The sequence below is a fragment of the Oncorhynchus keta genome, chromosome 28, assembly GCF_023373465.1.
Source record: "Oncorhynchus keta strain PuntledgeMale-10-30-2019 chromosome 28, Oket_V2, whole genome shotgun sequence".
Lineage (NCBI taxonomy): Eukaryota > Metazoa > Chordata > Actinopteri > Salmoniformes > Salmonidae > Oncorhynchus > Oncorhynchus keta.
In genome coordinates this window covers 80,430,279-80,456,321 of record NC_068448.1, presented here as the reverse complement: position 1 = coordinate 80,456,321, position 26,043 = coordinate 80,430,279, and the positions used below count along the sequence as shown (strand labels likewise).

Genomic DNA, 26,043 nt, shown 5'->3' with positions numbered 1-26,043 from the left:
AGGTGGTAGGGTAGCCTAGTGGTTAGAGGGTAGAGGTGGCAGGGTAGCCTAGTGGTTAGAGGGTAGAGGTGGTAGGGTAGCCTAGTGGTTAGAGGGTAGAGGTGGCAGGGTAGCCTAGTGGTTAGAGGGTAGAGGTGGCAGGGTAGCCTAGTGGTTAGAGGGTAGAGGTGGTAGGGTAGCCTAGTGGTTAGAGGGTAGAGGTGGTAGGGTAGCCTAGTGGTTAGAGGGTAGAGGTGGTAGGGTAGCCTAGTGGTTAGAGGGTAGAGGTGGCAGGGTAGCCTAGTGGTTAGAGGGTAGAGGTGGTAGGGTAGCCTAGTGGTTAGAGTGTAGAGGTGGTAGGGTAGCCTAGTGGTTAGAGGGTAGAGGTGGTAGGGTAGCCTAGTGGTTAGAGGGTAGAGGTGGCAGGGTAGCCTAGTGGTTAGAGGTGGAGGGTAGAGGTGGTAGGGTAGCCTAGTGGTTAGAGGGTAGAGGTGGTAGGGTAGCCTAGTGGTTAGAGGGTAGAGGTGGTAGGGTAGCCTAGTGGTTAGAGGTAGAGGTGGTAGGGTAGCCTAGTGGTTAGAGGGTAGAGGTGGCAGGGTAGCCTAGTGGTTAGAGGGTAGAGGTGGCAGGGTAGCCTAGTGGTTAGAGGGTAGAGGTGGTAGGGTAGCCTAGTAGCCTAGGGTAGAGGTGGCAGGGTGGCCTAGTGGTTAGAGTGTAGAGGTGGCAGGGTGGCCTAGTGGTTAGAGTGTAGAGGTGGCAGGGTAGCCTAGTGGTTAGAGGGTAGAGGTGGTAGGGTAGCCTAGTGGTTAGAGGGTAGAGGTGGTAGGGTAGCCTAGTGGTTAGAGGGTAGAGGCTGCAGGGTAGCCTAGTGGTTAGAGGGTAGAGGTGGTAGGGTAGCCTAGTGGTTAGAGGGTAGAGCCTAGTGTAGCCTAGTGGTAGAGGTGGTAGGGTAGCCTAGTGGTTAGAGGGTAGAGGTGGTAGGGTAGCCTAGTGGTTAGAGGGTAGAGGTGGCAGGGTAGCCTAGTGGTTAGAGGGTAGAGGTGGCAGGGTAGCCTAGTGGTTAGAGGGTAGAGGTGGCAGGGTAGCCTAGTGGTTAGAGGGTAGAGGTGGTAGGGTAGCCTAGTGGTTAGAGGGTAGAGGTGGTAGGGTAGCCTAGTGGTTAGAGGGTAGAGGTGGTAGGGTAGCCTAGTGGTTAGAGTGTAGAGGTGGCAGGGTAGCCTAGTGGTTAGAGTGTAGAGGTGGCAGGGTAGCCTAGTGGTTAGAGTGTAGAGGTAACCCATTGTTCCTCGGCTGTCATTGAAAATGAGAATTTGTTCTTAACTGACTTGCCTAGTTAAATAAAGGTAAAATAAAATTTGAAAATATTGTTGTAGGGAATTAGTATCTTAGTTGAGACCGGTGGGTCAGTTTCTTTCTGTGGCTTTTAATTATTGCTTTTAAAATCAATCAACCAACCAACCAATCGAGTAATCAATCAACCAGCCAACCGATCAATCTATTCACACCAGATGTGTCCTGTCTCTCCTCCAGGTTCATATCAGGGCCAGTGGATGAGTGGGATGAGGCATGGATATGGCGTGCGCCAGAGTGTTCCCTACGGCATGGCCACTGTGATCCAGTCCCCGCTACGTACCTCCTTGGCATCCCTGCGCTCCGAGCAGAGTAACGGCTCCGTGCTCCAGGATCTCTCCGGTGACACGCCGGCCTGCGGCCGCGGCGGGTTCGTTCTCAACTTCCACTCGGATGGCGAAGTGGCCACCGGGAAGAAGAAGGGTCTGTTCCGCCACGGGTCGCTGTTCGGGAGCCTCCGTCGGCTACACAAGTCCGAATCGAAATCGTCCATCTCCAGCAAGAGGAGTTCGGCACGCAGCGACGCCGCTATGAGCCGCATCAGCTCCTCCGACGCGGACGCCAACTCCACCGTCTCCCTGGGCGACGGAGAGCTGCCGGAAGAGGACTTGCTGTTGGAGGATCACGTGGATGCCACCACCACCGAGACGTACACGGGGGAGTGGAAGAACGACAAGCGCAACGGGTTCGGCGTCAGCGAACGTTCCAACGGGATGAAGTACGAGGGGGAGTGGCTGAACAACAAGCGCCACGGTTACGGGTGCACCACCTTCCCCGAGGGGAACAAGGAAGAGGGGAAGTACAAGAATAACGTGTTGGTTCGTGGAATAAGGAAGCAGCTGATCCCGCTAAAGAACCCCAAAACCAAAGAGAAGGTGGATCGGGCCGTGGAGGGGGCGCGGAGGGCAGGGGCCACCTCCAGGACGAAAGTGGAAATAGCAGCTTCCAGGTAGGTCCCTGGGGATGTGTGTGTGCATGTGTGTGTGTGCATGTGTGAGAGAGAGAGAAAGACAGAATGAGTGTTCCACCTGTAAATACACACTCTATGCAGCATTCAGATACGCAAGATCAAAGCCCTTCCTACATTCACATTCTGTCTGATATAACTAGAGTTGGGATCAAAGCCCTTCCTACATTCCCATTCTGCCTGATATAACTAGAGTTGGGATCAAAGCCCTTCCTACATTCCCATTCTGTCTGATATAACTAGAGTTGGGATCAAAGCCCTTACTACATTCCCATTCTGTCTGATATAACTAGAGTTGGGATCAAAGCCCTTCCTACATTCCCATTCTGTCTGATATAACTAGAGTTGGGATCAATGCCCTTCCTACATTCCCATTCTGTCTGATATAACTAGAGTTGGGATCAAAGCCCTTCCTACATTCCCATTCTGTCTGATATAACTAGAGTTGGGATCAAAGCCCTTCCTACATTCCCATTCTGTCTGATATAACTAGAGTTGGGATCAAAGCCCTTCCTACATTCCCATTCTGTCTGATATAACTAGAGTTGGGATCAAAGCCCTTCCTACATTCCCATTCTGCCTGATATAACTAGAGTTGGGATCAAAGCCCTTCCTACATTCCCATTCTGTCTGATATAACTAGAGTTGGGATCAAAGCCCTTCCTACATTCCCATTCTGTCTGATATAACTAGAGTTGGGATCAAAGCCCTTCCTACATTCCCATTCTGTCTGATATAACTAGAGTTGGGATCAAAGCCCTTCCTACATTCCCATTCTGTCTGATATAACTAGAGTTGGGATCAAAGCCCTTCCTACATTCCCATTCTGTCTGATATAACTAGAGTTGGGATCAAAGCCCTTCCTACATTCCCATTCTGTCTGATATGACTGATATAACTAGAGTTGGGATCAAAGCCCTTCCTACATTCCCATTCTGTCTGATATAACTAGAGTTGGGATCAAAGCCCTTCCTACATTCCCATTCTGTCTGATATAACTAGAGTTGGGATCAATGCCCTTCCTACATTCCCATTCTGTCTGATATAACTAGAGTTGGGATCAAAGCCCTTCCTACATTCCCATTCTGTCTGATATAACTAGAGTTGGGATCAATGCCCTTCCTACATTCCCATTCTGTCTGATATAACTAGAGTTGGGATCAAAGCCCTTCCTACATTCCCATTCTGTCTGATATAACTAGAGTTGGGATCAATGCCCTTCCTACATTCCCATTCTGCCTGATATAACTAGAGTTGGGATCAATGCCCTTCCTACATTCTGTCTGATATAACTAGAGTTGGGATCAAAGCCCTTCCTACATTCCCATTCTGTCTGATATAACTAGAGTTGGGATCAAAGCCCTTCCTACATTCCCATTCTGCCTGATATAACTAGAGTTGGGATCAAAGCCCTTCCTACATTCCCATTCTGCCTGATATAACTAGAGTTGGGATCAAAGCCCTTCCTACATTCCCATTCTGTCTGATATAACTAGAGTTGGGATCAAAGCCCTTCCTACATTCCCATTCTGTCTGATATAACTAGAGTTGGGATCAAAGCCCTTCCTACATTCCCATTCTGTCTGATATAACTAGAGTTGGGATCAATGCCCTTCCTACATTCCCATTCTGTCTGATATAACTAGAGTTGGGATCAAAGCCCTTCCTACATTCCCATTCTGCCTGATAACTAGAGTTGGGATCAAAGCCCTTCCTACATTCCCATTCTGTCTGATATAACTAGAGTTGGGATCAAAGCCCTTACTACATTCCCATTCTGCCTGATATAACTAGAGTTGGGATCAAAGCCCTTCCTACATTCCCATTCTGTCTGATATAACTAGAGTTGGGATCAAAGCCCTTCCTACATTCCCATTCTGCCTGATATAACTAGAGTTGGGATCAATGCCCTTCCTACATTCCCATTCTGTCTGATATAACTAGAGTTGGGATTGAAGACCCAGCCTTCTATAAAAGCAGTCTCATGACAGTGGGGCCAAATGTTCATTCACCATCGTTATCACCATCTAGTGGGCCCTAATATTCATTCACCATCACCAACCAGTGCTTCTGTGTGCTTCTGTGTGATGCCACCTGTGTGCGTGCGTGTGCGTTGTAACGGTTTTGACTTGAGGTTATTATTTATAGGGGTGCCAGGTAGGTTGTGCCTACCAGAGAAAACATTGGTTTCTCCTTTTAGTTTGGGTGGGAATGAGTCCCATCTGGTCCGTCAAGTCTACACCAATACAAAGGACGTATGTAAAAGTCAGGATGGAAATAAACTTTTCATAAACCCTTAAAACATTGAAAAGAACTTCAAAAACAACTATATTCTGTTGCGTGGGTTGTATTAGCAACAACAATGATTACACACACACATAATAATATCACAATGAGTTCTGGTTCCTCCAGAAATGTCCTGTACCTTGGGCCTAAAAAGAGTCCTGCCCGGTAAAGGAGTTCAGTGAACTCAAGTGACTTTTGTCACGCGATGTTTGTCCGTTCATTCAGTGTAGCGTAAACCCAGTATTAAACATACAATCAATATAACAATTACTTTACCACAGAACTTTAAAGCGGATCAACTCTTAATTAAGTCCTCAACTACAACTAACTACATAAATCACAGTATACATCACATCCAAACAAATGAAATACCGTATACAAAAAGGTGGTAGTCAGTAGGTCAGTCAGACAATCCAATCCGCCAATAGATCTCCAGCGGAGAAAGGCCACGAAGAACCGAGAGGTGTAGTCCAGGGACGCAAAGAGTGGATCCGATCCTGGGTAAACTCTCTTAGGCTACAAAACACACGTTTAACGGCAACAAAACAAACGGAATAGAGAAGCTTTGGAACTGAGGGTTGAACACATCCTCATGCACGTCTCCATCACAACCCCACTTTCGTGCCGCTGATGCTGGCTATTTAATTGGGAATTAAAGGGAAAGCGCCCTATTGGAAGGAGCTGCACTGAGACGGTTCAGAAAATTCAGGGCCGTCACAGCGTGCGTGTGTGTGTGTGTGTGTGTGTGTGTGCGCTCTTTGTGTTCTATGCTTCTATGCGTGCGTGCGTGCTCTCATATCACATACAGTATTTCACCTGTGTTGACTTAGCAGAGGCAGGCAGCCTGATTTAGGTCAATTCTGGGCCATGTCAAGTTTATCTGGTGTGCCGTATAACGATAGACACACACACACGCTCACGCACTGCCAGGCACCCAGGGACAGGTACCCATGTGTAGGCACCCATGTGCAGGCACCCAGGGACAGGCACCTAGGGACAGGCACCCAGGGACAGGTTCCCAGGGACAGGTAGCCAGGGACAGGTAGGTACCCAGGGACAGGTACCCAGGGACAGGCACCCAGGGACAGGTACCCAGGGACAGGTACCCAGGGACAGGCACCCAGGGACAGGCACACAGGGACAGGTACCCAGGGACAGGTACTCAGGTACAGGCATCCAGGGGAGAGCAGGTGTGCTGGATGTGACCTTTTCATGGGCGGCACATCCCAATGGCACCCTATTCCCTATATAGTGCACACTACTCTTGACCAGAGCTTCCTATAGGCTCTCTAGTCTAAAGTAGTGCACTACATAGGGAATAGGGTGCCATTTATGACGCTGCCAGTACATCTCTCCTTTTCCCTTCAGAAGACTGATTACTGTTTGGCGGTTTAGCAAATATGTGCTTCGTAGAGTTGTGTCATCACAAACCTACTCAATATCTGTAACGGTATGTGTTCTACCGCCAAGACTTAACTTTCAGTCATTCTTTCAGTAGTATTATAGGTAGTAGATGGAGACTGTGTGAGAGAGTCAGAATATATAGAGACTGTGTGAGAGAGTCAGAATATATAGAGACTGTGTGAGAGAGTCAGAATATATAGAGACTGTGTGAGAGAGTCAGAATATATAGAGACTGTGTGAGAGAGTCAGAATATATAGAGACTGTGAGAGAGTCAGAATATATAGAGACTGAGAGAGAGTCAGAATATATAGAGACTGAGAGAGTCAGAATATATAGAGACTGAGAGAGAGTCAGAATATATAGAGACTGAGAGAGAGTCAGAATATATAGAGACTGAGAGAGAGTCAGAATATATAGAGACTGAGAGCAAGTCAACAGAATATATAGAGACTGAGGGAGAGAGTCAGAATATTTAGAAACTGAGAGTCAACAGAATATATAGAGACTGAGAAGGAGTGAGAATATATAGAGACGGAGAGTCAACAGAATATATAGAGACTGAGAGAGAGTCAGAATATATAGACTGAGAGAGTCAGAATATATAGACTGAGAGTGAGTCAGAATATATAGACTGAGAGAGAGTCAGAATATATAGAGACTGAGAGAGAGTCAGAATATATAGAGACTGAGAGAGAGTCAGAATATATAGAGACTGAGAGAGAGTCAGAATATATAGAGACTGAGAGAGAGTCAGAATATATAGAGACTGAGAGAGAGTCAGAATATATAGAGACTGAGAGAGAGTCAGAATATATAGAGACTGAGAGAGAGTCAGAATATATAGAGACTGAGAGAGAGTCAGAATATATAGAGACTGAGCGAGAGAGAGTCAGAATACATAGAGACTGAGAGAGAGTAAACAGAATATATAGAGACTGAGAGAGAGTAAACAGAATATATAGAGACTGAGAGAGAGTCAACAGAATATATAGAGACAGAGTCAACAGAATATATAGAGACTGAGAGAGAGTAAACAGAATATATAGAGACTGAGAGAGAGTCAACAGAATATATAGAGACTGAGAGAGAGTCAACAGAATATATAGAGACTGAGAGAGAGTCAACAGAATATATAGAGACTGAGAGAGAGTAAACAGAATATATAGAGACCGAGTGAGAGAGAGTCAACAGAATATATAGAGACTGAGAGAGAAAAAGTTAACAAGGTATGGACACATTTTTGCGGATGACATTAGTTTATTGAAGGAAATGGACAGAACTGATGTGGATGAGGTTATCTGTCGTGTAAATATCCTGCCGTTTATTGAAGGAAATGGACAGAGCTGATGTGGATACCAATAACACATTTCTTCAGGTGACTTGTGTTTATAGCCAGGAGTTTTTCCTGCCTGACATCACCAGAAAAAACTATGGGACATAGACTGGTTTTTCCTGTACTGCTTATAAGCATGTTGTAAATAGCTTTGTGATGTAATTCAGTGTTATAACCAGCCTTTATAAACACTGTGGCTAGTTAGTGGTTATGTAAACGTCACTATGTAGTAGCTAGCTGACAGACATGCTGTGGTATTGATCAGTAGAGGTGATCTGATTTCATTGTCCTGGAATAGCCTGAGTGGATCCAGAGAGAGGAAGAGGAGAGGAAACCAACTGACAGAGGAGAGGGAGAGAAAGAGGAGAGGAAACCAACTGACAGAGGAGAGGGAGAGAAAGAGGAGAGGAAACCAACTGACAGAGGAGAGGGAGAGAAAGAGGAGAGGAAACCAACTGACAGAGGAGAGGGAGAGAAAGAGGAGAGGAAACCAACTGACAGAGGAGAGGAAACCAACTGACAGAGGAGAGGAAACCAACTGACAGAGGAGAGGAAACCAACTGACAGAGGAGAGGAAACCAACTGACAGAGGAGAGGAAACCAACTGACAGAGGAGAGGAAACCAACTGACAGAGGAGAGGAAACTAACTGACGGAGGAGAGGAAACCAAGGAGAGGAAACCAACTGACAGAGGAGAGGAAACCAACTGACAGAGGAGAGGAAACCAACTGACAGAGGAGAGGAAACCAACTGACAGAGGAGAGGAAACCAACTGACAGAGGAGAGGGAACCAACTGACAGAGGAGAGGAAACCAACTGACAGAGGAGAGGAAACCAACTGACAGAGGAGAGGGAACCAACTGACAGAGGAGAGGAAACCAACCAGGAAACCTGACAGAGGAGAGGAAACCAACTGACAGAGGAGAGGAAACCAACTGACAGAGGAGAGGAAACCAACTGACAGAGGAGAGGAAACCAACTGACAGAGGAGAGGAAACCAACTGACAGAGGAGAGGAAACCAACTGACAGAGGAGAGGAAACCAACTGACAGAGGAGAGGAAACCAACTGACAGAGGGAGGAAACCAACTGACAGAGGAGAGGAAACCAACTGACAGAGGAGAGGAAACCAACTGACGGAGGAGAGGAAACCAACTGACAGAGGAGAGGAAACCAACTGACGGAGGAGAGGAAACCAACTGACAGAGGAGAGGAAACCAACTGACGGAGGAGAGGAAACCAACTGACGGAGGAGAGGAAACCAACTGACGGAGGAGAGGAAACCAACTGACGGAGGAGAGGAAACCAACTGACAGAGGAGAGGAAACCAACTGACGGAGGAGAGGAAACCAACTGACAGAGGAGGAAACCAACTGACAGAGGGGAGGAAACCAACTGACAGAGAGGAGGAAACCAACTGACAGAGGAGAGGAAACCAACTGACAGAGGAGAGGAAACCAACTGACAGAGGAGAGGAAACCAACTGACGGAGGAGAGGAAACCAACTGACGGAGGAGAGGAAACCAACTGACGGAGGAGAGGAAACCAACTGACAGAGGAGAGAGGAAACCAACTGACAGAGGAGAGGAAACCAACTGACAGAGGAGAGGGAGAGACAGAGGAGAGGAGAGGAAACCAACTGACAGAGGAGAGGGAGAGAAAGAGGAGAGGAAACCAACTGACAAAGGAGAGGGAGAGAAAGAGGAGAGGAGAGGAAACCAACTGACAGAGGAGAGGAAACCAACTGACAGAGGAGAGGAAACCAACTGACAGAGGAGAGGGAACCAACTGACAGAGGAGAGGGAGAGAAAGAGGAGAGGAAACCAACTGACAGAGGAGATGAAACCAACTGACAGAGGAGAGGAAACCAACTGACAGAGGAGAGGGAGAGAAAGAGGAGAGGAGACCAACTGACAGAGGAGAGGGAGAGAAAGAGGAGAGGAAACCAACTGACAGAGGAGAGGGAGAGAAAGAGGAGAGGAAACCAACTGACAGGAGAGGGAGAGAAAGGGGAGAGGAAACCAACTGAGGAGAGGAGAGGAAACCAACTGACAGGAGAGGAGGAGAGGAAACCAACTGACAAAGGAGAGAGGAGAGAAACCAAGGAGAGGAGAGGAAACCAACTGACGGAGGAGAGAAACCAACTGACAGAGGAGAGGAGAGAAAGAAGAGGAGAGGAAACCAACTGACAGAGGAGAGGAAACCAACTGACAGAGGAGAGGAAACCAACTGACAGAGGAGAGGGAGAGACCAACTGAGGAGAGGAGAGGAAACCAACTGACAGAGGGAGAGAGGAAACCAACTGACGGAGGAGAGGAAACCAACTGACAGAGGAGAGGAGAGAAAGACAGAGGAGAGGAAACCAACTGACGGAGGAGAGGAAACCAACTGACAGAGGAGAGGAAACCAACTGACAGAGGAGAGAAACCAACTGACAGAGGAGAGGAAACCAACTGACAGAGGAGAGGAAACCAACTGACAGAGGAGAGGAAACCAACTGACAGAGGAGAGGAAACCAACTGACAGAGGAGAGGAAACCAACTGACAGAGGAGAGGAAACCAACTGACAGAGGAGAGGAAACCAACTGACAGAGGAGAGGAAACCAACTGACAGAGGAGAGGAAACCAACTGAGAGAGGAGAGGAAACCAACTGACAGAGGAGAGGGAGAGAAAGAGGAGAGGAAACCAACTGACAGAGGAGAGGAAACCAACTGACAGAGGAGAGGAAACCAACTGACAGAGGAGAGGAAACCAACTGACAGAGGAGAGGAAACCAACTGACAGAGGAGAGGAAACCAACTGACAGAGGAGAGGAAACCAACTGACAGAGGAGAGGAAACCAACTGACAGAGGAGAGGAAACCAACTGACAGAGGAGAGGAAACCAACTGACAGAGGAGAGGAAACCAACTGACAGAGGAGAGGAAACCAACTGACAGAGGAGAGGAAACCAACTGACAGAGGAGAGGAAACCAACTGACAGAGGAGAGGAAACCAACTGACAGAGGAGAGGGAGAGAAAGAGGAGAGGAAACCAACTGACAGAGGAGAGGAAACCAACTGACAGAGGAGAGGAAACCAACTGACAGAGGAGAGGAAACCAACTGACAGAGGAGAGGGAGAGAAAGAGGAGAGGAAACCAACTGACAGAGGAGAGGAAACCAACTGACAGAGGAGAGGAAACCAACTGACAGAGGAGAGGAAACCAACTGACAGAGGAGAGGAAACCAACTGACAGAGGAGAGGAAACCAACTGACAGAGGAGAGGAAACCAACTGACAGAGGAGAGGAAACCAACTGACAGAGGAGAGGAAACCAACTGACAGAGGAGAGGGAGAGAAAGAGGAGAGGAAACCAACTGACAGAGGAGAGGAAACCAACTGACAGAGGAGAGGAAACCAACTGACAGAGCAGAGGGAGAGAAAGAGGAGAGGAAACCAACTGACGGAGGAGAGGAAACCAACTGACAGAGGAGAGGAAACCAACTGACAGAGAGAGAGGAAACCAACTGACGGAGGAGAGGAAACCAACTGACAGAGCAGAGGGAGAAAGAGGAGAGGAAACCAACTGACGGAGAGGAGAGGAAACCAACTGACAGAGGAGAGGAAACCAACTGACAGAGGAGAGGAAACCAACTGACAGAGGAGAGGAAACCAACTGACAGAGGAGAGGAAACCAACTGACAGAGGAGAGGAAACCAACTGACAGAGGAGAGGAAACCAACTGACAGGGAGGAGAGGAAACCAACTGACAGAGGAGAGGAAACCAACTGACAGAGGAGGGAGAGAAAGAGGAGAGGAAACCAACTGACGGAGGAGGACTGACAGAGGAGAGGAAAGAGGACGGAACCAACTGACAGAGAGGGAGAGAAAGAGGAGAGGAAACCAACTGACGGAGGAGAGGAAACCAACTGACAGGAGAGGGAGAGAAAGAGGAGAGGAAACCAACTGACAGAGGAGAGGGAGAGAAAGAGGAGAGGAAACCAACTGACAGAGGAGAGGAAACCAACTGACAGAGGAGAGGAAACCAACTGACAGAGGAGAGGGAGAGAAATAGGAGAGGAAACCAACTGACAGGAGAGGGAGAGAAAGAGGAGAGGAGACCAACTGACAGAGGAGAGGGAGAGAAAGAGGAGAGGAAACCAACTGATGGAGGAGAGGGAGAGAAAGAGGAGAGGAAACCAACTGATGGAGGAGAGGAAACCAACTGACAGAGGAGAGGGAGAGAAAGAGGAGAGGAAACCAACTGACAGATGAGAGGGAGAGAAAGAGGAGAGGAAACCAACTGACAGAGGAGAGGGAGAGAAATAGGAGAGGAGACCAACTGACGGAGGAGATGAAACCAACTGACAGAGGAGAGGGAGAGAAATAGGAGAGGAGACCAACTGACAGGAGAGGGAGAGAAAGAGGAGAGGAAACCAACTGACAGAGGAGATGAAACCAACTGACAGAGGAGAGGAAAACAACTGACAGAGGAGAGGGAGAGAAAGAGGAGAGGAGACCAACTGACAGAGGAGAGGAAACCAACGGACAGAGGAGAGGAAACCAACTGACAGAGGATAGGGAGAGAAATAGGAGAGGCAACCAACTGACAGAGGAGAGGAAACCAACTGACAGAGGAGAGGGAGAGAAAGAGGAGAGGAAACCAACTGACAGAGGAGAGGAAACCAACTGACAGAGGAGAGGAAACCAACTGACAGAGGAGAGGAAACCAACTGACAGAGGAGAGGAAACCAACTGACAGAGGAGAGGAAACCAACTGACAGAGGAGAGGAAACCAACTGACAGAGGAGAGGAAACCAACTGACAGAGGAGAGGAAACCAACTGACAGAGGAGATGAAACCAACTGACAGAGGAGAGGAAACCAACTGACAGAGGAGAGGGAGAGAAAGAGGAGAGGAAACCAACTGACAGAGGAGAGGGAGAGAAAGAGGAGAGGAAACCAACTGACAGAGGAGATGAAACCAACTGACAGAGGAGATGAAACCAACTGACAGAGGAGAGGAAACCAACTGACAGAGGAGAGGGGAAATGAAGAGGAGATGGAACCAACTGACAGAGGAGAGGGAGAATTGATTCAGAAACCAACTGACAGAGGAGAGGAAACCAACTGACAGAGGAGAGGACCAAATGACAGAGGAGAGGAACCAACTGACAGAGGGAGAGAGGAGAGGAAACCAAATGACAGAGGAGATGGAACCAACTGAAGAGGAGAGGAAACCAACTGACAGAGGAGAGGAAACCAACTGACAGAGGAGAGGAAACCAACTGACAGAGTAGAGGGAGAGAAAGAGGAGAGGAAACCAACTGACAGAGGAGAGGAAACCAACTGACAGAGGAGAGGGAGAGAAAGAGGAGATGAAATGGGGATGAGAATTGATTCAGTCAAATGGAGAGAGGAGTTAATTTGCTGAGCAGGAGAAGGAGGTCAAGGGAGGGATAGATGGGTTGGGGAGTCTGGATGGACAAAAGTAATGGGATAACAGAAAGGAGAACACACACCCAACACAAACACACACACACACCCAACACAAACACACACACACACACACCCAACACAAACACACACACACCCAACACAAACACACACACACCCAACACAAACACACACACCCAACACAAACACACACACACACACCAACACACACCCAACACAAACACACACACACACCCAACACAAACACACACACACACACCCAACACACACACACACACACACACACACACCCAACACAAACACACACACACACCCAACACACACCCAACACAAACACACACACACACCCAACACAAACACACACACACACCCAACACAAACACACACACACACCCAACACACACCCAACACAAACACACACACACAACACACACACCACACAACACACAAACACAACACACACCCAACACACACACACACACACCCAACACAAAACACACACACACCCAACACAAACACACACACACACACCCAACACAAACACACACACGCAACACACACCCAACACAAACACACACACACCCACACACAAACACACACACACACCCAACACACACCCACACACCCAACACAAACACACACACACACCCAACACACAAACCCAACACAAACACACACACACACACCCAACCAACACACACCCAACACAAACACACACACCCAACACACACCCAACACAAACACACACACACCCAACACAAACACACACACACCCATCACAAACACACACACACCCAACACAAACACACACACACCCAACACACACCCAACACAAACACACACACACACACCCAACGCAAACACACACACACCCAACACACACCCACACACACCCAACACACACACACCCACCCAACACACACACACACACACAACACAAACACACACACACACACACAACACACACACACACACACACCCAACACAAACACACACACACCCAACACAAACACACACACACCCAACACAACACACACACACACCCAACACAAACACACACACACCCAACACAAACACACACACACACACACACAAACACACACACACACACACACACACACACACACACACACACACACACACCCCCAACACACACACCCAACACACACCCAACACAAACACACACACACCCAACACAAACAAACACACACCCAACACACACAAACACTCACACCACTATATGAGAAAGCAGGCCTCAACGAGCCGTCCAATCATCCCCTGGGGCAGAGCTAATGACCTCATGGTCTTGACCAGCCAATCAATAGCCTAGCGTGATGCTGGTGTAGAGTCCTCTGTGGTGCCAGCTTCCACGACCAGTCTGTGTGTCTGTGTGTTTATGTGTCTCCTAGGTTAATGTGTCGGTGAGTTTCTTCATTCACAGACCCTTACTAAGCCTTCGGCCTTATCTCCACAGAATGAACCTCTCTTGGAAAGGTCATTACAGCCAACAGGCTGTGCAACTGTCTGAGTATGAATGGGAGGTGTGGCGTGGCGTGGTGTGTACCAGGTCTCTGAACAGAGATAAGTGCTGGCCGGCATTCCTCTCCTTCAAGAGTAGTAGATAGAAGAGCAGAGAGAGAGAGAGATGAGCAGAGAGACAGAGCAGCAGAGAGAGAGAGATGAGCAGAGAGAGAGATGAGCAGAGAGACAGAGCAGCAGAGAGAGAGAGATGAGCAGAGAGACAGAGGAGCAGAGAGACAGAGGAGCAGAGAGACAGAGCAGCAGAGAGACAGAGCAGCAGAGAGACAGAGGAGCAGAGAGACAGAGGAGCAGAGAGACAGAGCAGCAGAGAGACAGAGGAGCAGAGACAGAGCAGCAGAGAGAGAGAGAGAGGAGCAGAGAGACAGAGCAGCAGAGAGACAGAGCAGCAGAGACAGAGCAGCAGAGAGAGACAGAGGAGCAGAGAGACAGAGCAGCAGAGAGACAGAGGAGCAGAGACAGAGCAGCAGAGAGAGAGACAGAGGAGCAGAGAGACAGAGCAGCAGAGAGAGAGGAGCAGAGAGACAGAGGAGCAGAGAGACAGAGGAGCAGAGAGACAGAGGAGCAGAGAGACAGAGGAGCAGAGAGACAGAGCAGCAGAGAGAGAGAGAGGAGCAGAGAGACAGAGCAGCAGAGAGAGAGAGAGGAGCAGAGAGACAGAGCAGCAGAGACAGAGCAGCAGAGAGACAGAGCAGCAGAGAGACAGAGCAGCAGAGAGACAGAGCAGCAGAGAGAGAGAGAGAGAGCAGCAGAGAGACAGAGCAGCAGAGAGAGAGAGAGGAGCAGAGAGAGAGGAGCAGAGAGAGAGAGAGGAGCAGAGAGAGAGAGGAGCAGAGAGAAAGGAGCAGAGAGAGAGAGGGAGAGGAGCAGAGAGAGAGGAGCAGAGAGAAAGGAGCAGAGAGAGAGGAGCAGAAATAGAGAGGAGCAGAGAGAGGGAGAGGAGCAGAGAGAGGGAGAGGAGCAGAGAGGGAGAGGAGCAGAGAGGGAGAGGAGCAGAGGGAGAGGAGCAGAGAGAGGGAGAGGAGCAGAGAGGGAGAGGAGCAGAGAGAGAGAGGAGCAGAGAGAGAGAGGAGCAGAGAGATAGATTTACAACACATTATGCATATAATTCCAGTCCTGCATCTTCCTCCCAGCCTTCTATATTCTAAATGACTCTTCCTCAGTCCCCAGCCTTCTATATTCTTAATGACTCTTCCTCAGTCCCCAGCCTTCTATATTCTTAATGACTCTTCCTCAGTCCCCAGCCTTCTATATTCTTAATGACTCTTCCTCAGTCCCCAGCCTTCTATATTCTTAATGACTCTTCCTCAGTCCCCAGCCTTCTATATTCTTAATGACTCTTCCTCAGTCCCCAGCCTTCTATATTCTTAATGACTCTTCCTCAGTCCCCAGCCTTTATATTCTTAATGACTCTTCCTCAGTCCCCAGCCTTTATATTCTAAATGACTCTTCCTCAGTCCCCAAATATCTCTGTGGTGAAACCTCTATAGTGACCAGGACTATGTGTTGTAGTGACTCCTCCCTAGTGACCAGGACTATGTGTTGTAGTGACTCCTCCCTAGTGACCAGGACTATGTGTTGTAGTGACTCCTCCCTAGTGACCAGGACTATGTGTTGTAGTGACTCCTCCCTAGTGACCAGGACTATGTGTTGTAGTGACTCCTCCCTAGTGACCAGGACTATGTGTTGTAGTGACTCCTCCCTAGTGACCAGGACTATGTGTTGTAGTGACTCCTCCCTAGTGACCAGGACTATGTGTTGTAGTGACTCTCCTCCCTAGTGACCAGGACTATGTGTTGTAGTGACTCCTCCCTAGTGACCAGGACTATGTGTTGTAGTGACTCCTCCCTAGTGACCAGGACTATGTGTTGTAGTGACTCCTCCCTAGTGACCAGGACTATGTGTTTGTGACTCCTCCCTAGTGACCAGGACTCCTCCCTAGTGACCAGGACTATGTGTTGTAGTGACTCCTCCCTAGTGACCAGGACTATGTGTTGTAGTGACTCCTCCCTAGTGACCAGGACTATGTGTTGTAGTGACTCCTCCCTAGTGACCAGGACTATGTGTTGTAGTGACTCCTCCCTAGTGACCAGGACTATGTGTTGTAGTGACTCCTCCCTAGTGACCAGGACTATGTGTTGTAGTGACTCCTCCCTAGTGACCAGGACTATGTGTTGTAGTGACTCCTCCCTAGTGACCAGGACTATGTGTTGTAGTGACTCCTCCCTAGTGACCAGGACTATGTGTTGTAGTGACTCCTCCCTAGTGACCAGGACTATGTGTTGTAGTGACTCCTCCCTAGTGACCAGGACTATGTGTTGTAGTGACTCCTCCCTAGTGACCAGGACTATGTGTTGTAGTGACTCCTCCCTAGTGACCAGGACTATGTGTTGTAGTGACTCCTCCCTAGTGACCAGGACTATGTGTTGTAGTGACTCCTCCCTAGTGACCAGGACTATGTGTTGTAGTGACTCCTCCCTAGTGACCAGGTCTATGTGTTGTAGTGACTCCTCCCTAGTGACCAGGACTATGTGTTGTAGTGACTCCTCCCTAGTGACCAGGACTATGTGTTGTTGTAGTGACTCCTCCCTAGTGACCAGGACTATGTGTTGTAGTGACTCCTCCCTAGTGACCAGGACTATGTGTTGTAGTGACTCCTCCCTAGTGACCAGGACTATGTGTTGTAGTGACTCCTCCCTAGTGACCAGGACTATGTGTTGTAGTGACTCCTCCCTAGTGACCAGGACTATGTGTTGTAGTGACTCCTCCCTAGTGACCAGGACTATGTGTTGTAGTGACTCCTCCCTAGTGACCAGGACTATGTGTTGTAGTGACTCCTCCCTAGTGACCAGGACTATGTGTTGTAGTGACTCCTCCCTAGTGACCAGGACTATGTGTTGTAGTGACTCCTCCCTTAGTGACCAGGACTATGTGTTGTAGTGACTCCTCCCTAGTGACCAGGACTATGTGTTGTAGTGACTCCTCCCTAGTGACCAGGACTATGTGTTGTAGTGACTCCTCCCTAGTGACCAGGACTATGTGTTGTAGTGACTCCTCCCTAGTGACCAGGACTATGTGTTGTAGTGACTCCTCACCTGTTTAGGAGAGGTGCTGGCTAACAGAGTAGAACACCTGTTTAGGAGAGGTGCTGGCTAGCAGAGTAAAACACCTGTTTGGGAGAGGTGCTGGCTAGCAGAGTAAAACACCTGTTTGGGAGAGGTGCTGGCTAGCAGAGTGGAACACCTGTTTATGAGAGGTGCTGTCTAACAGAGTAGAACACCTGTTTAGGAGAGGTGCTGGCTAACAGAGTAGAACACCTGTTTAGGAGAGGTGCTGGCCAGTTTAGGAGAGGTGCTGGCCAGTTTAGGAGAGGTGCTGGCCAGTTTAGGAGAGGTGCTGGCCAGTTTAGGAGAGGTGCTGGCTAGTTTAGGAGAGGTGCTGGCCAGTTTAGGAAAGGTGCTGGCCAGTTTAGGAGAGGTGATTGATTTACAGGTATAAATAGAACATATTACTAAAATAAATGGTTAGCATACGGTCAAATCAAATTTATTTATGTAGCCCTTCTTACATCAGCTGATATCTCAAAGTGCTGTACAGAAACCCAGCCTAAAACCCCAAACAGCAAGCAATGCAGGTGTAGAATGGTCATAGATACCATTTGGCTACTTAGGCCTACAGTTAGTGTGTGGAAGCCACAGCAGCAGATCAGTGGAGAAGTTGAGCCTCACGCTTCAAGGCTCTTAGTTGTTGTGTAAATTGATATGCTATGCTGTTTAGTTTGTGTGTCTATGATACATCACTGTCTACCTTTAAAGATAATTATCCTCTTGATTAAAACGGAACAATGCTGTTCTTATTCACCTCTGAACTGGAATCATTATCCATCAGGGCAGAAAGACCTCTCTCTCTCTCTCTCTCTCTCTCTCTCTCTCTGTCTCTCTCTCTGTCTCTCTCTCTCTCTCTCTCTCTCTCTGTGTACAGTTAGTTTAGCTAGCTGTCTGCTCTGTAAAATAGTATAGCCTAGAGTTTAGCTAGCTGTCTGCTCTGTAAAATAGTATAGCCTAGAGTTTAGCTAGCTGTCTGCTCTGTAAAATAGTATAGCCTAGAGTTTAGCTAGCTGTCTGCTCTGTAAAATAGTATAGCCTAGAGTTTAGCTAGCTGTCTGCTCTGTAAAATAGTATAGCCTAGAGAGTTTAGCTAGCTGTCTGCTCTGTAAAATAGTATAGCCTAGAGTTTAGCTAGCTGTCTGCTCTGTAAAATAGTATAGCCTAGAGTTTAGCTAGCTGTCTGCTCTGTAAAATAGTATAGCCTAGAGTTTAGCTAGCTGTCTGCTCTGTAAAATAGTATAGCCTAGAGTTTAGTTAGCTAGCTGTCTGCTCTGTAAAATAGTATAGCCTAGAGTTTAGCTAGCTAGCTGTCTGCTCTGTAAAATAGCTTGACTTGCTAGAAAGAAGTTGTGCAAAAAGGAACTAAACGAACCATGTTTCATTATCTAGTGAGGTTATATAGAGATGGGTTATAGAGAGATGGGTTATAGAGAGATGGGTTATAGAGAGATGGGTTATAGAGAGATGGGTTATAGAGAGAGATGGGTTATAGAGAGATGGGTTATAGAGAGATGGGTTATAGAGAGATGGGTTATAGAGAGATGGGTTATAGAGAGATGGGTTATAGAGAGATGGGTTATAGAGAGAGATGGGTTATAGAGAGATGGGTTATAGAGAGATGGGTTATAGAGAGCTGGGTTCTACGATTTAAATAAACATGTATTGTTGCATTTTAGTGATGAAACTGTAGTAATCATGGTTTCTCTTTTGTCTCTCTCTTCCTTGTCACCTCTGACCTCAGCCTTCAAGGGGCAATCTGCAGTTCAAACAACGACAAAGCGGTCCATCTAAAAAATATATATATTTTTTATTTATTTCACCTTTATTTAACCAGGTAGGCTAGTTGAGAACAAGTTCTCATTTGCAACTGCGACCTGGCCAAGATAAAGCATAGCAGTGTGAACAGACAACAACACAGAGTTACACATGGAGTAAACAGTAAACAAGTCAATAACACAGTAGAAAAAAATAATCTATATACATTGTGTGCAAAAGGCATGAGGAGGTAGGTAATAAATAGACAATAGGAGCGAATAATTACAATTGATCAGATTAACACTGGAGTGATAAATGAGCAGATGAAGATGTGCAGGTAGAGATACTGGTGATGCAAAAGAGCAGAAAAGTAAATAAAATGAAAACAGTATGGGGATGAGGTAGGTGAAAATGGGTGGGCTATTTACCGATGGACTATGTACAGCTGCAGCGATCGGTTAGCTGCTCAGATAGCAGATGTTTAAAGTTGGTGAGGGAGATAAAAGTCTACAACTTCAGCGATTTTTGCAATTCGTTCCAGTCACAGGCAGCAGAGAACTGGAAGGAAAGGCGGCCAAATGAGGTGTTGGCTTTAGGGATGATCAGTGAGATACACCTGCTGGAGCGCGTGCTACGGATGGGTGTTGCCGTCGTGACCCAGTGAACTGAGATAAGCTTTAGCTAGCATGGACTTGTAGATGACCTGGAGCCAGTGGGTCTGGCGACGAACATGTAAACGATGGGGATAAATATCACCACTCTCAAATGAATAGAACGAGCTGTTGATGCAAGGACTGACCATCCATGATATCCACATGTAATTATACTGTTTTACAAACAATGGTGTAAAACAAGATTGTATTTTGCATTCTGATCGGGCAAGACAGTTTAAATAAGCTCATTAGGCATTTATAAGTTATATTCTTTCAAAAATCAATATGTATCACAATTTTTATTTATTTATTTGATGTATCAATCGCAGATTGCCCCTTTAATGTAGGAGTTCTGCAGGGCCAAGTTTCCCATTCTCTGATTCTGCAGCAGCTCTCTACATGTCTGCCTGCGGGGGGGGTGTGTGTGTGTGTGTGTGTGTGTGTGTGTGTGCTCCATTGACCGGGTTAATGGTAGGCAGAGTCAGTAGAGTGTGTCTGATATCATATTAGCCTCATCTCTCCATCACACACACACACACACTCCATCATCAGCCAGACATGACACACACACTCTCTCCATCATCACACACACACTCCATCATCACACACACACACACGCGCACACACACACACACACACACACACACACACACACACACACACACTCTATCATCATCAGCCAGGCGAGACAGACAGGATGAGCTTCAATCCCCAGGGACCTACACCATGACCCACTCTCTTCCATCCCCAGGGACCCACACCATGACCCACTCTCTTCCATCCCCAGGGACCCACACCACGACCCACTCTCTTCCATCCCCAGGGACCCACACCACGACCCACTCTCTTCCATCCCCAGGGACCCACACCACGACCCACTCTCTTCCATCCCCAGGGACCTACACCACGACCCACTCTCTTCCATCCCCAGGGACCCACACCACGACCCACTCTCTTCCATCCCCAGGGACCCACACCACGACCCACTCTCTTCCATCCCCAGGGACCTACACCACGACCCACTCTCTTCCATCCCCAGGGACCCACACCACGACCCACTCTCTTCCATCCCCAGGGACCCACACCACGACCCACTCTCTTCCATCCCCAGGGACCCACACCACGACCCACTCTCTTCCATCCCCAGGGACCCACACCACGACCCACTCTCTTCCATCCCCAGGGACCCACACCACGACCCACTTTCTTCCATCCCCAGGGACCTACACCACGACCCACTCTCTTCCATCCCCAGGGACCCACACCACGACCCACTCTCTTCCATCCCCAGGGACCCACACCACGACCCACTCTCTTCCATCCCCAGGGACCCACACCACGACCCACTTTCTTCAATCCCCAGGGACCTACACCACGACCCAGTCTCTTCCTTCCCCAGGGACCCACACCACGACCCACTCTCTTCCATCCCCAGGGACCCACACCACGACCCACTCTCTTCCATCCCCAGGGACCCACACCACGATCCACTCTCTTCCATCCCCAGGGACCCACACCACGACCCAGTCTCTTCCATCCCCAGGGACCCACACCACGACCCACTCTCCTCCAGACCTCTGTGTGTAAACAACTTGCTAATAGGAATGTTTTATAGGGTTGCTATTTCCAACGTGTACGTAATGTTTCTTCAACTGCTGTTGGTTAGCTGGGCACATTAGCATCCTGTCCAGGGGGTGTACTTGTGCTGCCTCATGATACAGAATCAGGAGATGGGCTCCTGCCCTATGGACCATTCTGGCTTCAGACAAGGACTTACTTACTAGATTGGCTAGCTGTGCACAGTAGCTTGCTATTGGCTAGCTGTGTACAGTGGCTTGCTATTGGCTGGCTGTGTACAGTGGCTTGCTATTGGCTAGCTGTGTACAGTAGCTTGCTATTGGCTAGCTGTGTACAGTGGCTTGCTATTGGCTGGCTGTGTACAGTAGCTTGCTATTGGCTAGCTGTGTACAGTGGCTTGCTATTGGCTAGCTGTGTACAGTGGCTTGCTATTGGCTAGCTGTGTACAGTGGCTTGCTATTGGCTAGCTGTGTACAGTGGCTTGCTATTGGCTAGCTGTGTACAGTGGCTTACTATTGGCTAGCTGTGTACAGTGGCTTACTATTGGCTAGCTGTGTACAGTGGCTTGCTATTGGCTAGCTGTGTACAGTGGATTGCTATTGGCTAGCTGTGTACAGTGGCTTACTATTGGCTAGCTGTGTACAGTGGCTTGCTATTGGCTAGCTGTGTACAGTGGCTTACTATTGGCTAGCTGTGTACAGTGGCTTGCTATTGGCTAGCTGTTTACACTGGATTGCTATTGGCTAGCTGTGTACAGTGGATTGCTATTGGCTAGCTGTGTACAGTGGCTTGCTATTGGCTAGCTGTGTACAGTGGCTTGCTATTGGCTAGCTGTGTACAGTGGCTTGCTATTGGATAGTCGCGTTATGTACATAGATGTACGTTACACTTTGATTAGATTAGTGATCTGTTAGGTAACATATTAGATTAGTGATCTGTTAGGTAACATATTAGATTAGTGATCTGTTAGGTAACATATTAGATTAGTGATCTGTTAGGTAACATATTAGATTAGTGATCTGTTAGGTAACATATTAGATTAGTGATCTGTTAGGTAACATATTAGATTAGTGATCTGTTAGGTAACATATTAGATTAGTGATCTGTTAGGTAACTGATTAGATTAGTGATCTGTTAGGTAACATATTAGATTAGTGATCTATTAGGTAACATTAGATTAGTGATCTGTTGGTTAACATATTAGATTAGTGATCTGTTAGGTAACATATTAGATTAGTGATCTGTTGGGTAACATATTAGATTAGTGATCTGTTAGGTAACATATTAGATTAGTGATCTGTTAGGTAACATATTAGATTAGTGATCTGTTAGGTAACATATTAGATTAGTGATCTGTTGGGTAACATATTAGATTAGTGATCTGTTAGGTAACATATTAGATTAGTGATCTGTTGGGTAACATATTAGATTAGTGATCTGTTAGGTAACATATTAGATTAGTGATCTGTTAGGTAACATATTAGATTAGTGATCTGTTAGGTAACATATTAGATTAGTGATCTGTTAGGTAACATATTAGATTAGTGATCTGTTAGGTAACATATTAGATTAGTGATCTGTTAGGTAACAGATTAGATTAGTGATCTGTTAGGTAACATATTAGATTAGTGATCTGTTAGGTAACATATTAGATTAGTGATCTGTTAGGTAACATATTAGATTAGTGATCTGTTAGGTAACATATTAGATTAGTGATCTGTTAGGTAACACATTAGATTAGTGATCTGTTAGGTAACTGATTAGATTAGTGATCTGTTAGGTAACATATTAGATTAGTGATCTATTAGGTAACATTAGATTAGTGATCTGTTGGTTAACATATTAGATTAGTGATCTGTTAGGTAACATATTAGATTAGTGGTCTGTTAGGTAACTGATTAGATTAGTGATCTGTTAGGTAACATATTAGATTAGTGATCTATTAGGTAACATTAGATTAGTGATCTGTTAGGTAACATATTAGATTAGTGATCTGTTAGGTAACACATTAGATTAGTGATCTGTTAGGTAACTGATTAGATTAGTGATCTGTTAGGTAATTGATTAGATTAGTGATCTGTTAGGTAACATATTAGATTAGTGGTCTGTTAGGTAACTGATTAGATTAGTGATCTGTTGGTTAACATATTAGATTAGTGATCTGTTAGGTAACATATTAGATTAGTGGTCTGTTAGGTAACTGATTAGATTAGTGATCTGTTAGGTAACATATTAGATTAGTGATCTATTAGGTAACATTAGATTAGTGATCTGTTAGGTAACTGATTAGATTAGTGATCTGTTAGGTAATTTATTAGATTAGTGATCTGTTAGGTAATTTATTAGATTAGTGATCTGTTAGGTAATTGATTAGATTAGTGATCTGTTAGGTAATTGATTAGATTAGTGATCTGGGGTCTTAGACAGTTCCTCCATAAAGAATCTTTCCAGATCCTTGATATCCTTCGTCTGCGTTTATGGACTGGCCTTCTTCAATTCAAACCAGATTTCGATGGGGTTCAAGATCACAGATTGAGATGGCCATTTGCAAAATTTAGAGTTTGTGGTGAATTTACCATTTCTTTGTGGATTTCGTTGCCTGCTTGGAATTATTGTCTTGCTGGAAGATCCCTTTGCTGCCGACTGGCAGAGGCAACCAGGTTATTAGCTAAAATGTCATGAGGACCCCAGTGAGAGTAGCTGTTGCTTTGGCCATGCACATCACTGGTGGATTTGGCATCAAATGAAGAGTGGTTAGGCAGAATAGAACCCCAAACCTACTGCAGATGTCCATACATAGTGCACTACTTATGACCAGAAACACAACGTCTTTCCCCGACCTAGCTCCAAGATCTAGGCTTCGGATAAGTACGAGACTACAGCCTCCATTGAGTGACCATTAGACTTGACTGAATAAGATTGTAGGGGCAACAGTTATGATTAAATGTATAATTTATCGCTCTCACATGCTCATTTCTGTCCATTTTAAGAACCAACGATGTGCCACCTTTTTGTAGCATTTCTGACAATGCTAACATTATTTTAGCCGAAGCTCATAGTCCTATAACCTGACCAACATCTCAGTTCCTGCGCAACAGCAGCAGCTAGCTAGTAGCAGGCTAGCTAGCTAACACCTGTCGGATGAGAAGCAAGATACAAGCAAAGGAAGTTAGCTAGCTAGGTATATTTAGCAATGGAAGGTTTTTCATATGGCTGAAGTCATCTGTGTAAACTAAATAAGCACCAACAAATAAGATAGGTGCTAGGCTTTGGGATAGTTAAAGGCTGCCTCTAGGTCCCAGGCTTTGGGATAGTTAAAAGGCTGTCTCTCCATGCCTCTTGGTCCTGGGCTTTGGGATAGTTAAAAGGCTGTCTCTCCATGCCTCTTGGTCCTAGGCTTTGGGATAGTTAAAAGGCTGCCTCCTGGTCCTAGGCTTTGGGATAGTTAAAAGGCTGCCTCTAGGTCCCAGGCTTTGGGATAGTTAAAAGGCTGTCTCTCCATGCCTCTTGGTCCCAGGCTTTGGGATAGTTAAAAGGCTGTCTCTCCATGCCTCTTGGTCCCAGGCTTTGGGATAGTTAAAAGGCTGTCTCTCCATGCCTCTTGGTCCTGGGCTTTGGGATAGTTAAAAGGCTGCCTCTTGGTCCTGGGCTTTGGGATAGTTAAAAGGCTGCCTCTTGGTCCTGGGATTTGGGATAGTTAAAAGGCTGCCTCTTGGTCCTGGGCTTTGGGATAGTTAAAAGGCTGCCTCTTGGTCCTAGGCTTTGGGATAGTTAAAAGGCTGCCTCTTGGTCCTAGGCTTTGGGATAGTTAAAAGGCTGCCTCTTGGTCCTAGGCTTTGGGATAGTTAAAAGGCTGTCTCTCCATGCCTCTTGGTCCCAGGCTTTGGGATAGTTAAAAGGCTGTCTCTCCATGCCTCCTGGTCCTAGGCTTTGGGATAGTTATAAGACCAGTGCCAGAGGACATGAGGGACCTACTGGGTACATAACTTTAAATCATGTCTGACACGTATTGTGGTGCACAATCGTAGAAGAATGTTACAATTAATTCTGAAACTCACATGCAGCTAGGCAACCAGTGCGGAGGCTTTAAAACCGGTGTAATGTGTGCTCTCTGTCTTGGTCAGTTACCCACGCTGCAGCATTCTGTACGTTTTGTTTTCCTTGGTAGACCAGACTGGGGAGGGTTGCAGTAGTCAAGCCTGCTCTCTGTCTTGGTCAGTTACCTGCGCTGCAGCATTCTGTACGTTTTGTTTTCCTTGGTAGACCAGACTGGGGAGCGTTGCAGTAGTCAAGCCTGCTCTCCCTCTTGGTCAGTTTGGGCTGCAGCATTCTCTCCGCCTTTGTTTTCCTTGGTAGACCAGACAGGGAGCATTGCAGTGTCAAGCCTGCTCTCTGTCTTGGTCAGTTAAAGCGCTGCAGCATTCTGCCTTTGCTTTCCTTGGTAGACCAGACAGGGAGCATTGCAGTAGTCAAGCCTGCTCTCTGTCTTGGTCAGTTACCCACGCTGCAGCATTCTGTACGTTTTGTTTTCCTTGGTAGACCAGACTGGGGAGCGTTGCAGTAGTCAAGCCTGCTCTCTGTCTTGGTCAGTTACCCAGGCTGCAGCATTCTGTACGTTTTGCTTTCCTTGGTAGACCAGACAGGGGAGCATTGCAG

At 47.1% G+C, this 26,043-nt stretch overlaps 1 protein-coding gene across 3 annotated transcripts in view; it reads left to right on the top strand.

The window, feature by feature from the left end:
• The window catches only part of LOC118376788 (junctophilin-1-like), a 119,951-nt gene that overhangs the window by 6,000 nt on the left and 87,908 nt on the right, over positions 1–26,043 (top strand). The window contains exons 3-4 of one of the 3 annotated variants that reach the window (XM_052484148.1): positions 1,510–2,278; positions 7,619–7,977. In XM_052484148.1, coding sequence (XP_052340108.1) covers positions 1,510–2,278; positions 7,619–7,862 — 1,013 coding nt within the window. In that variant the 3' untranslated portion in view covers positions 7,863–7,977. Of the gene's footprint in view, positions 1–1,509; positions 2,283–7,618; positions 7,978–26,043 lie in introns of those variants that run through there. The other 2 variants (XM_052484150.1, XM_052484149.1) reach the window with 2 other exon arrangements.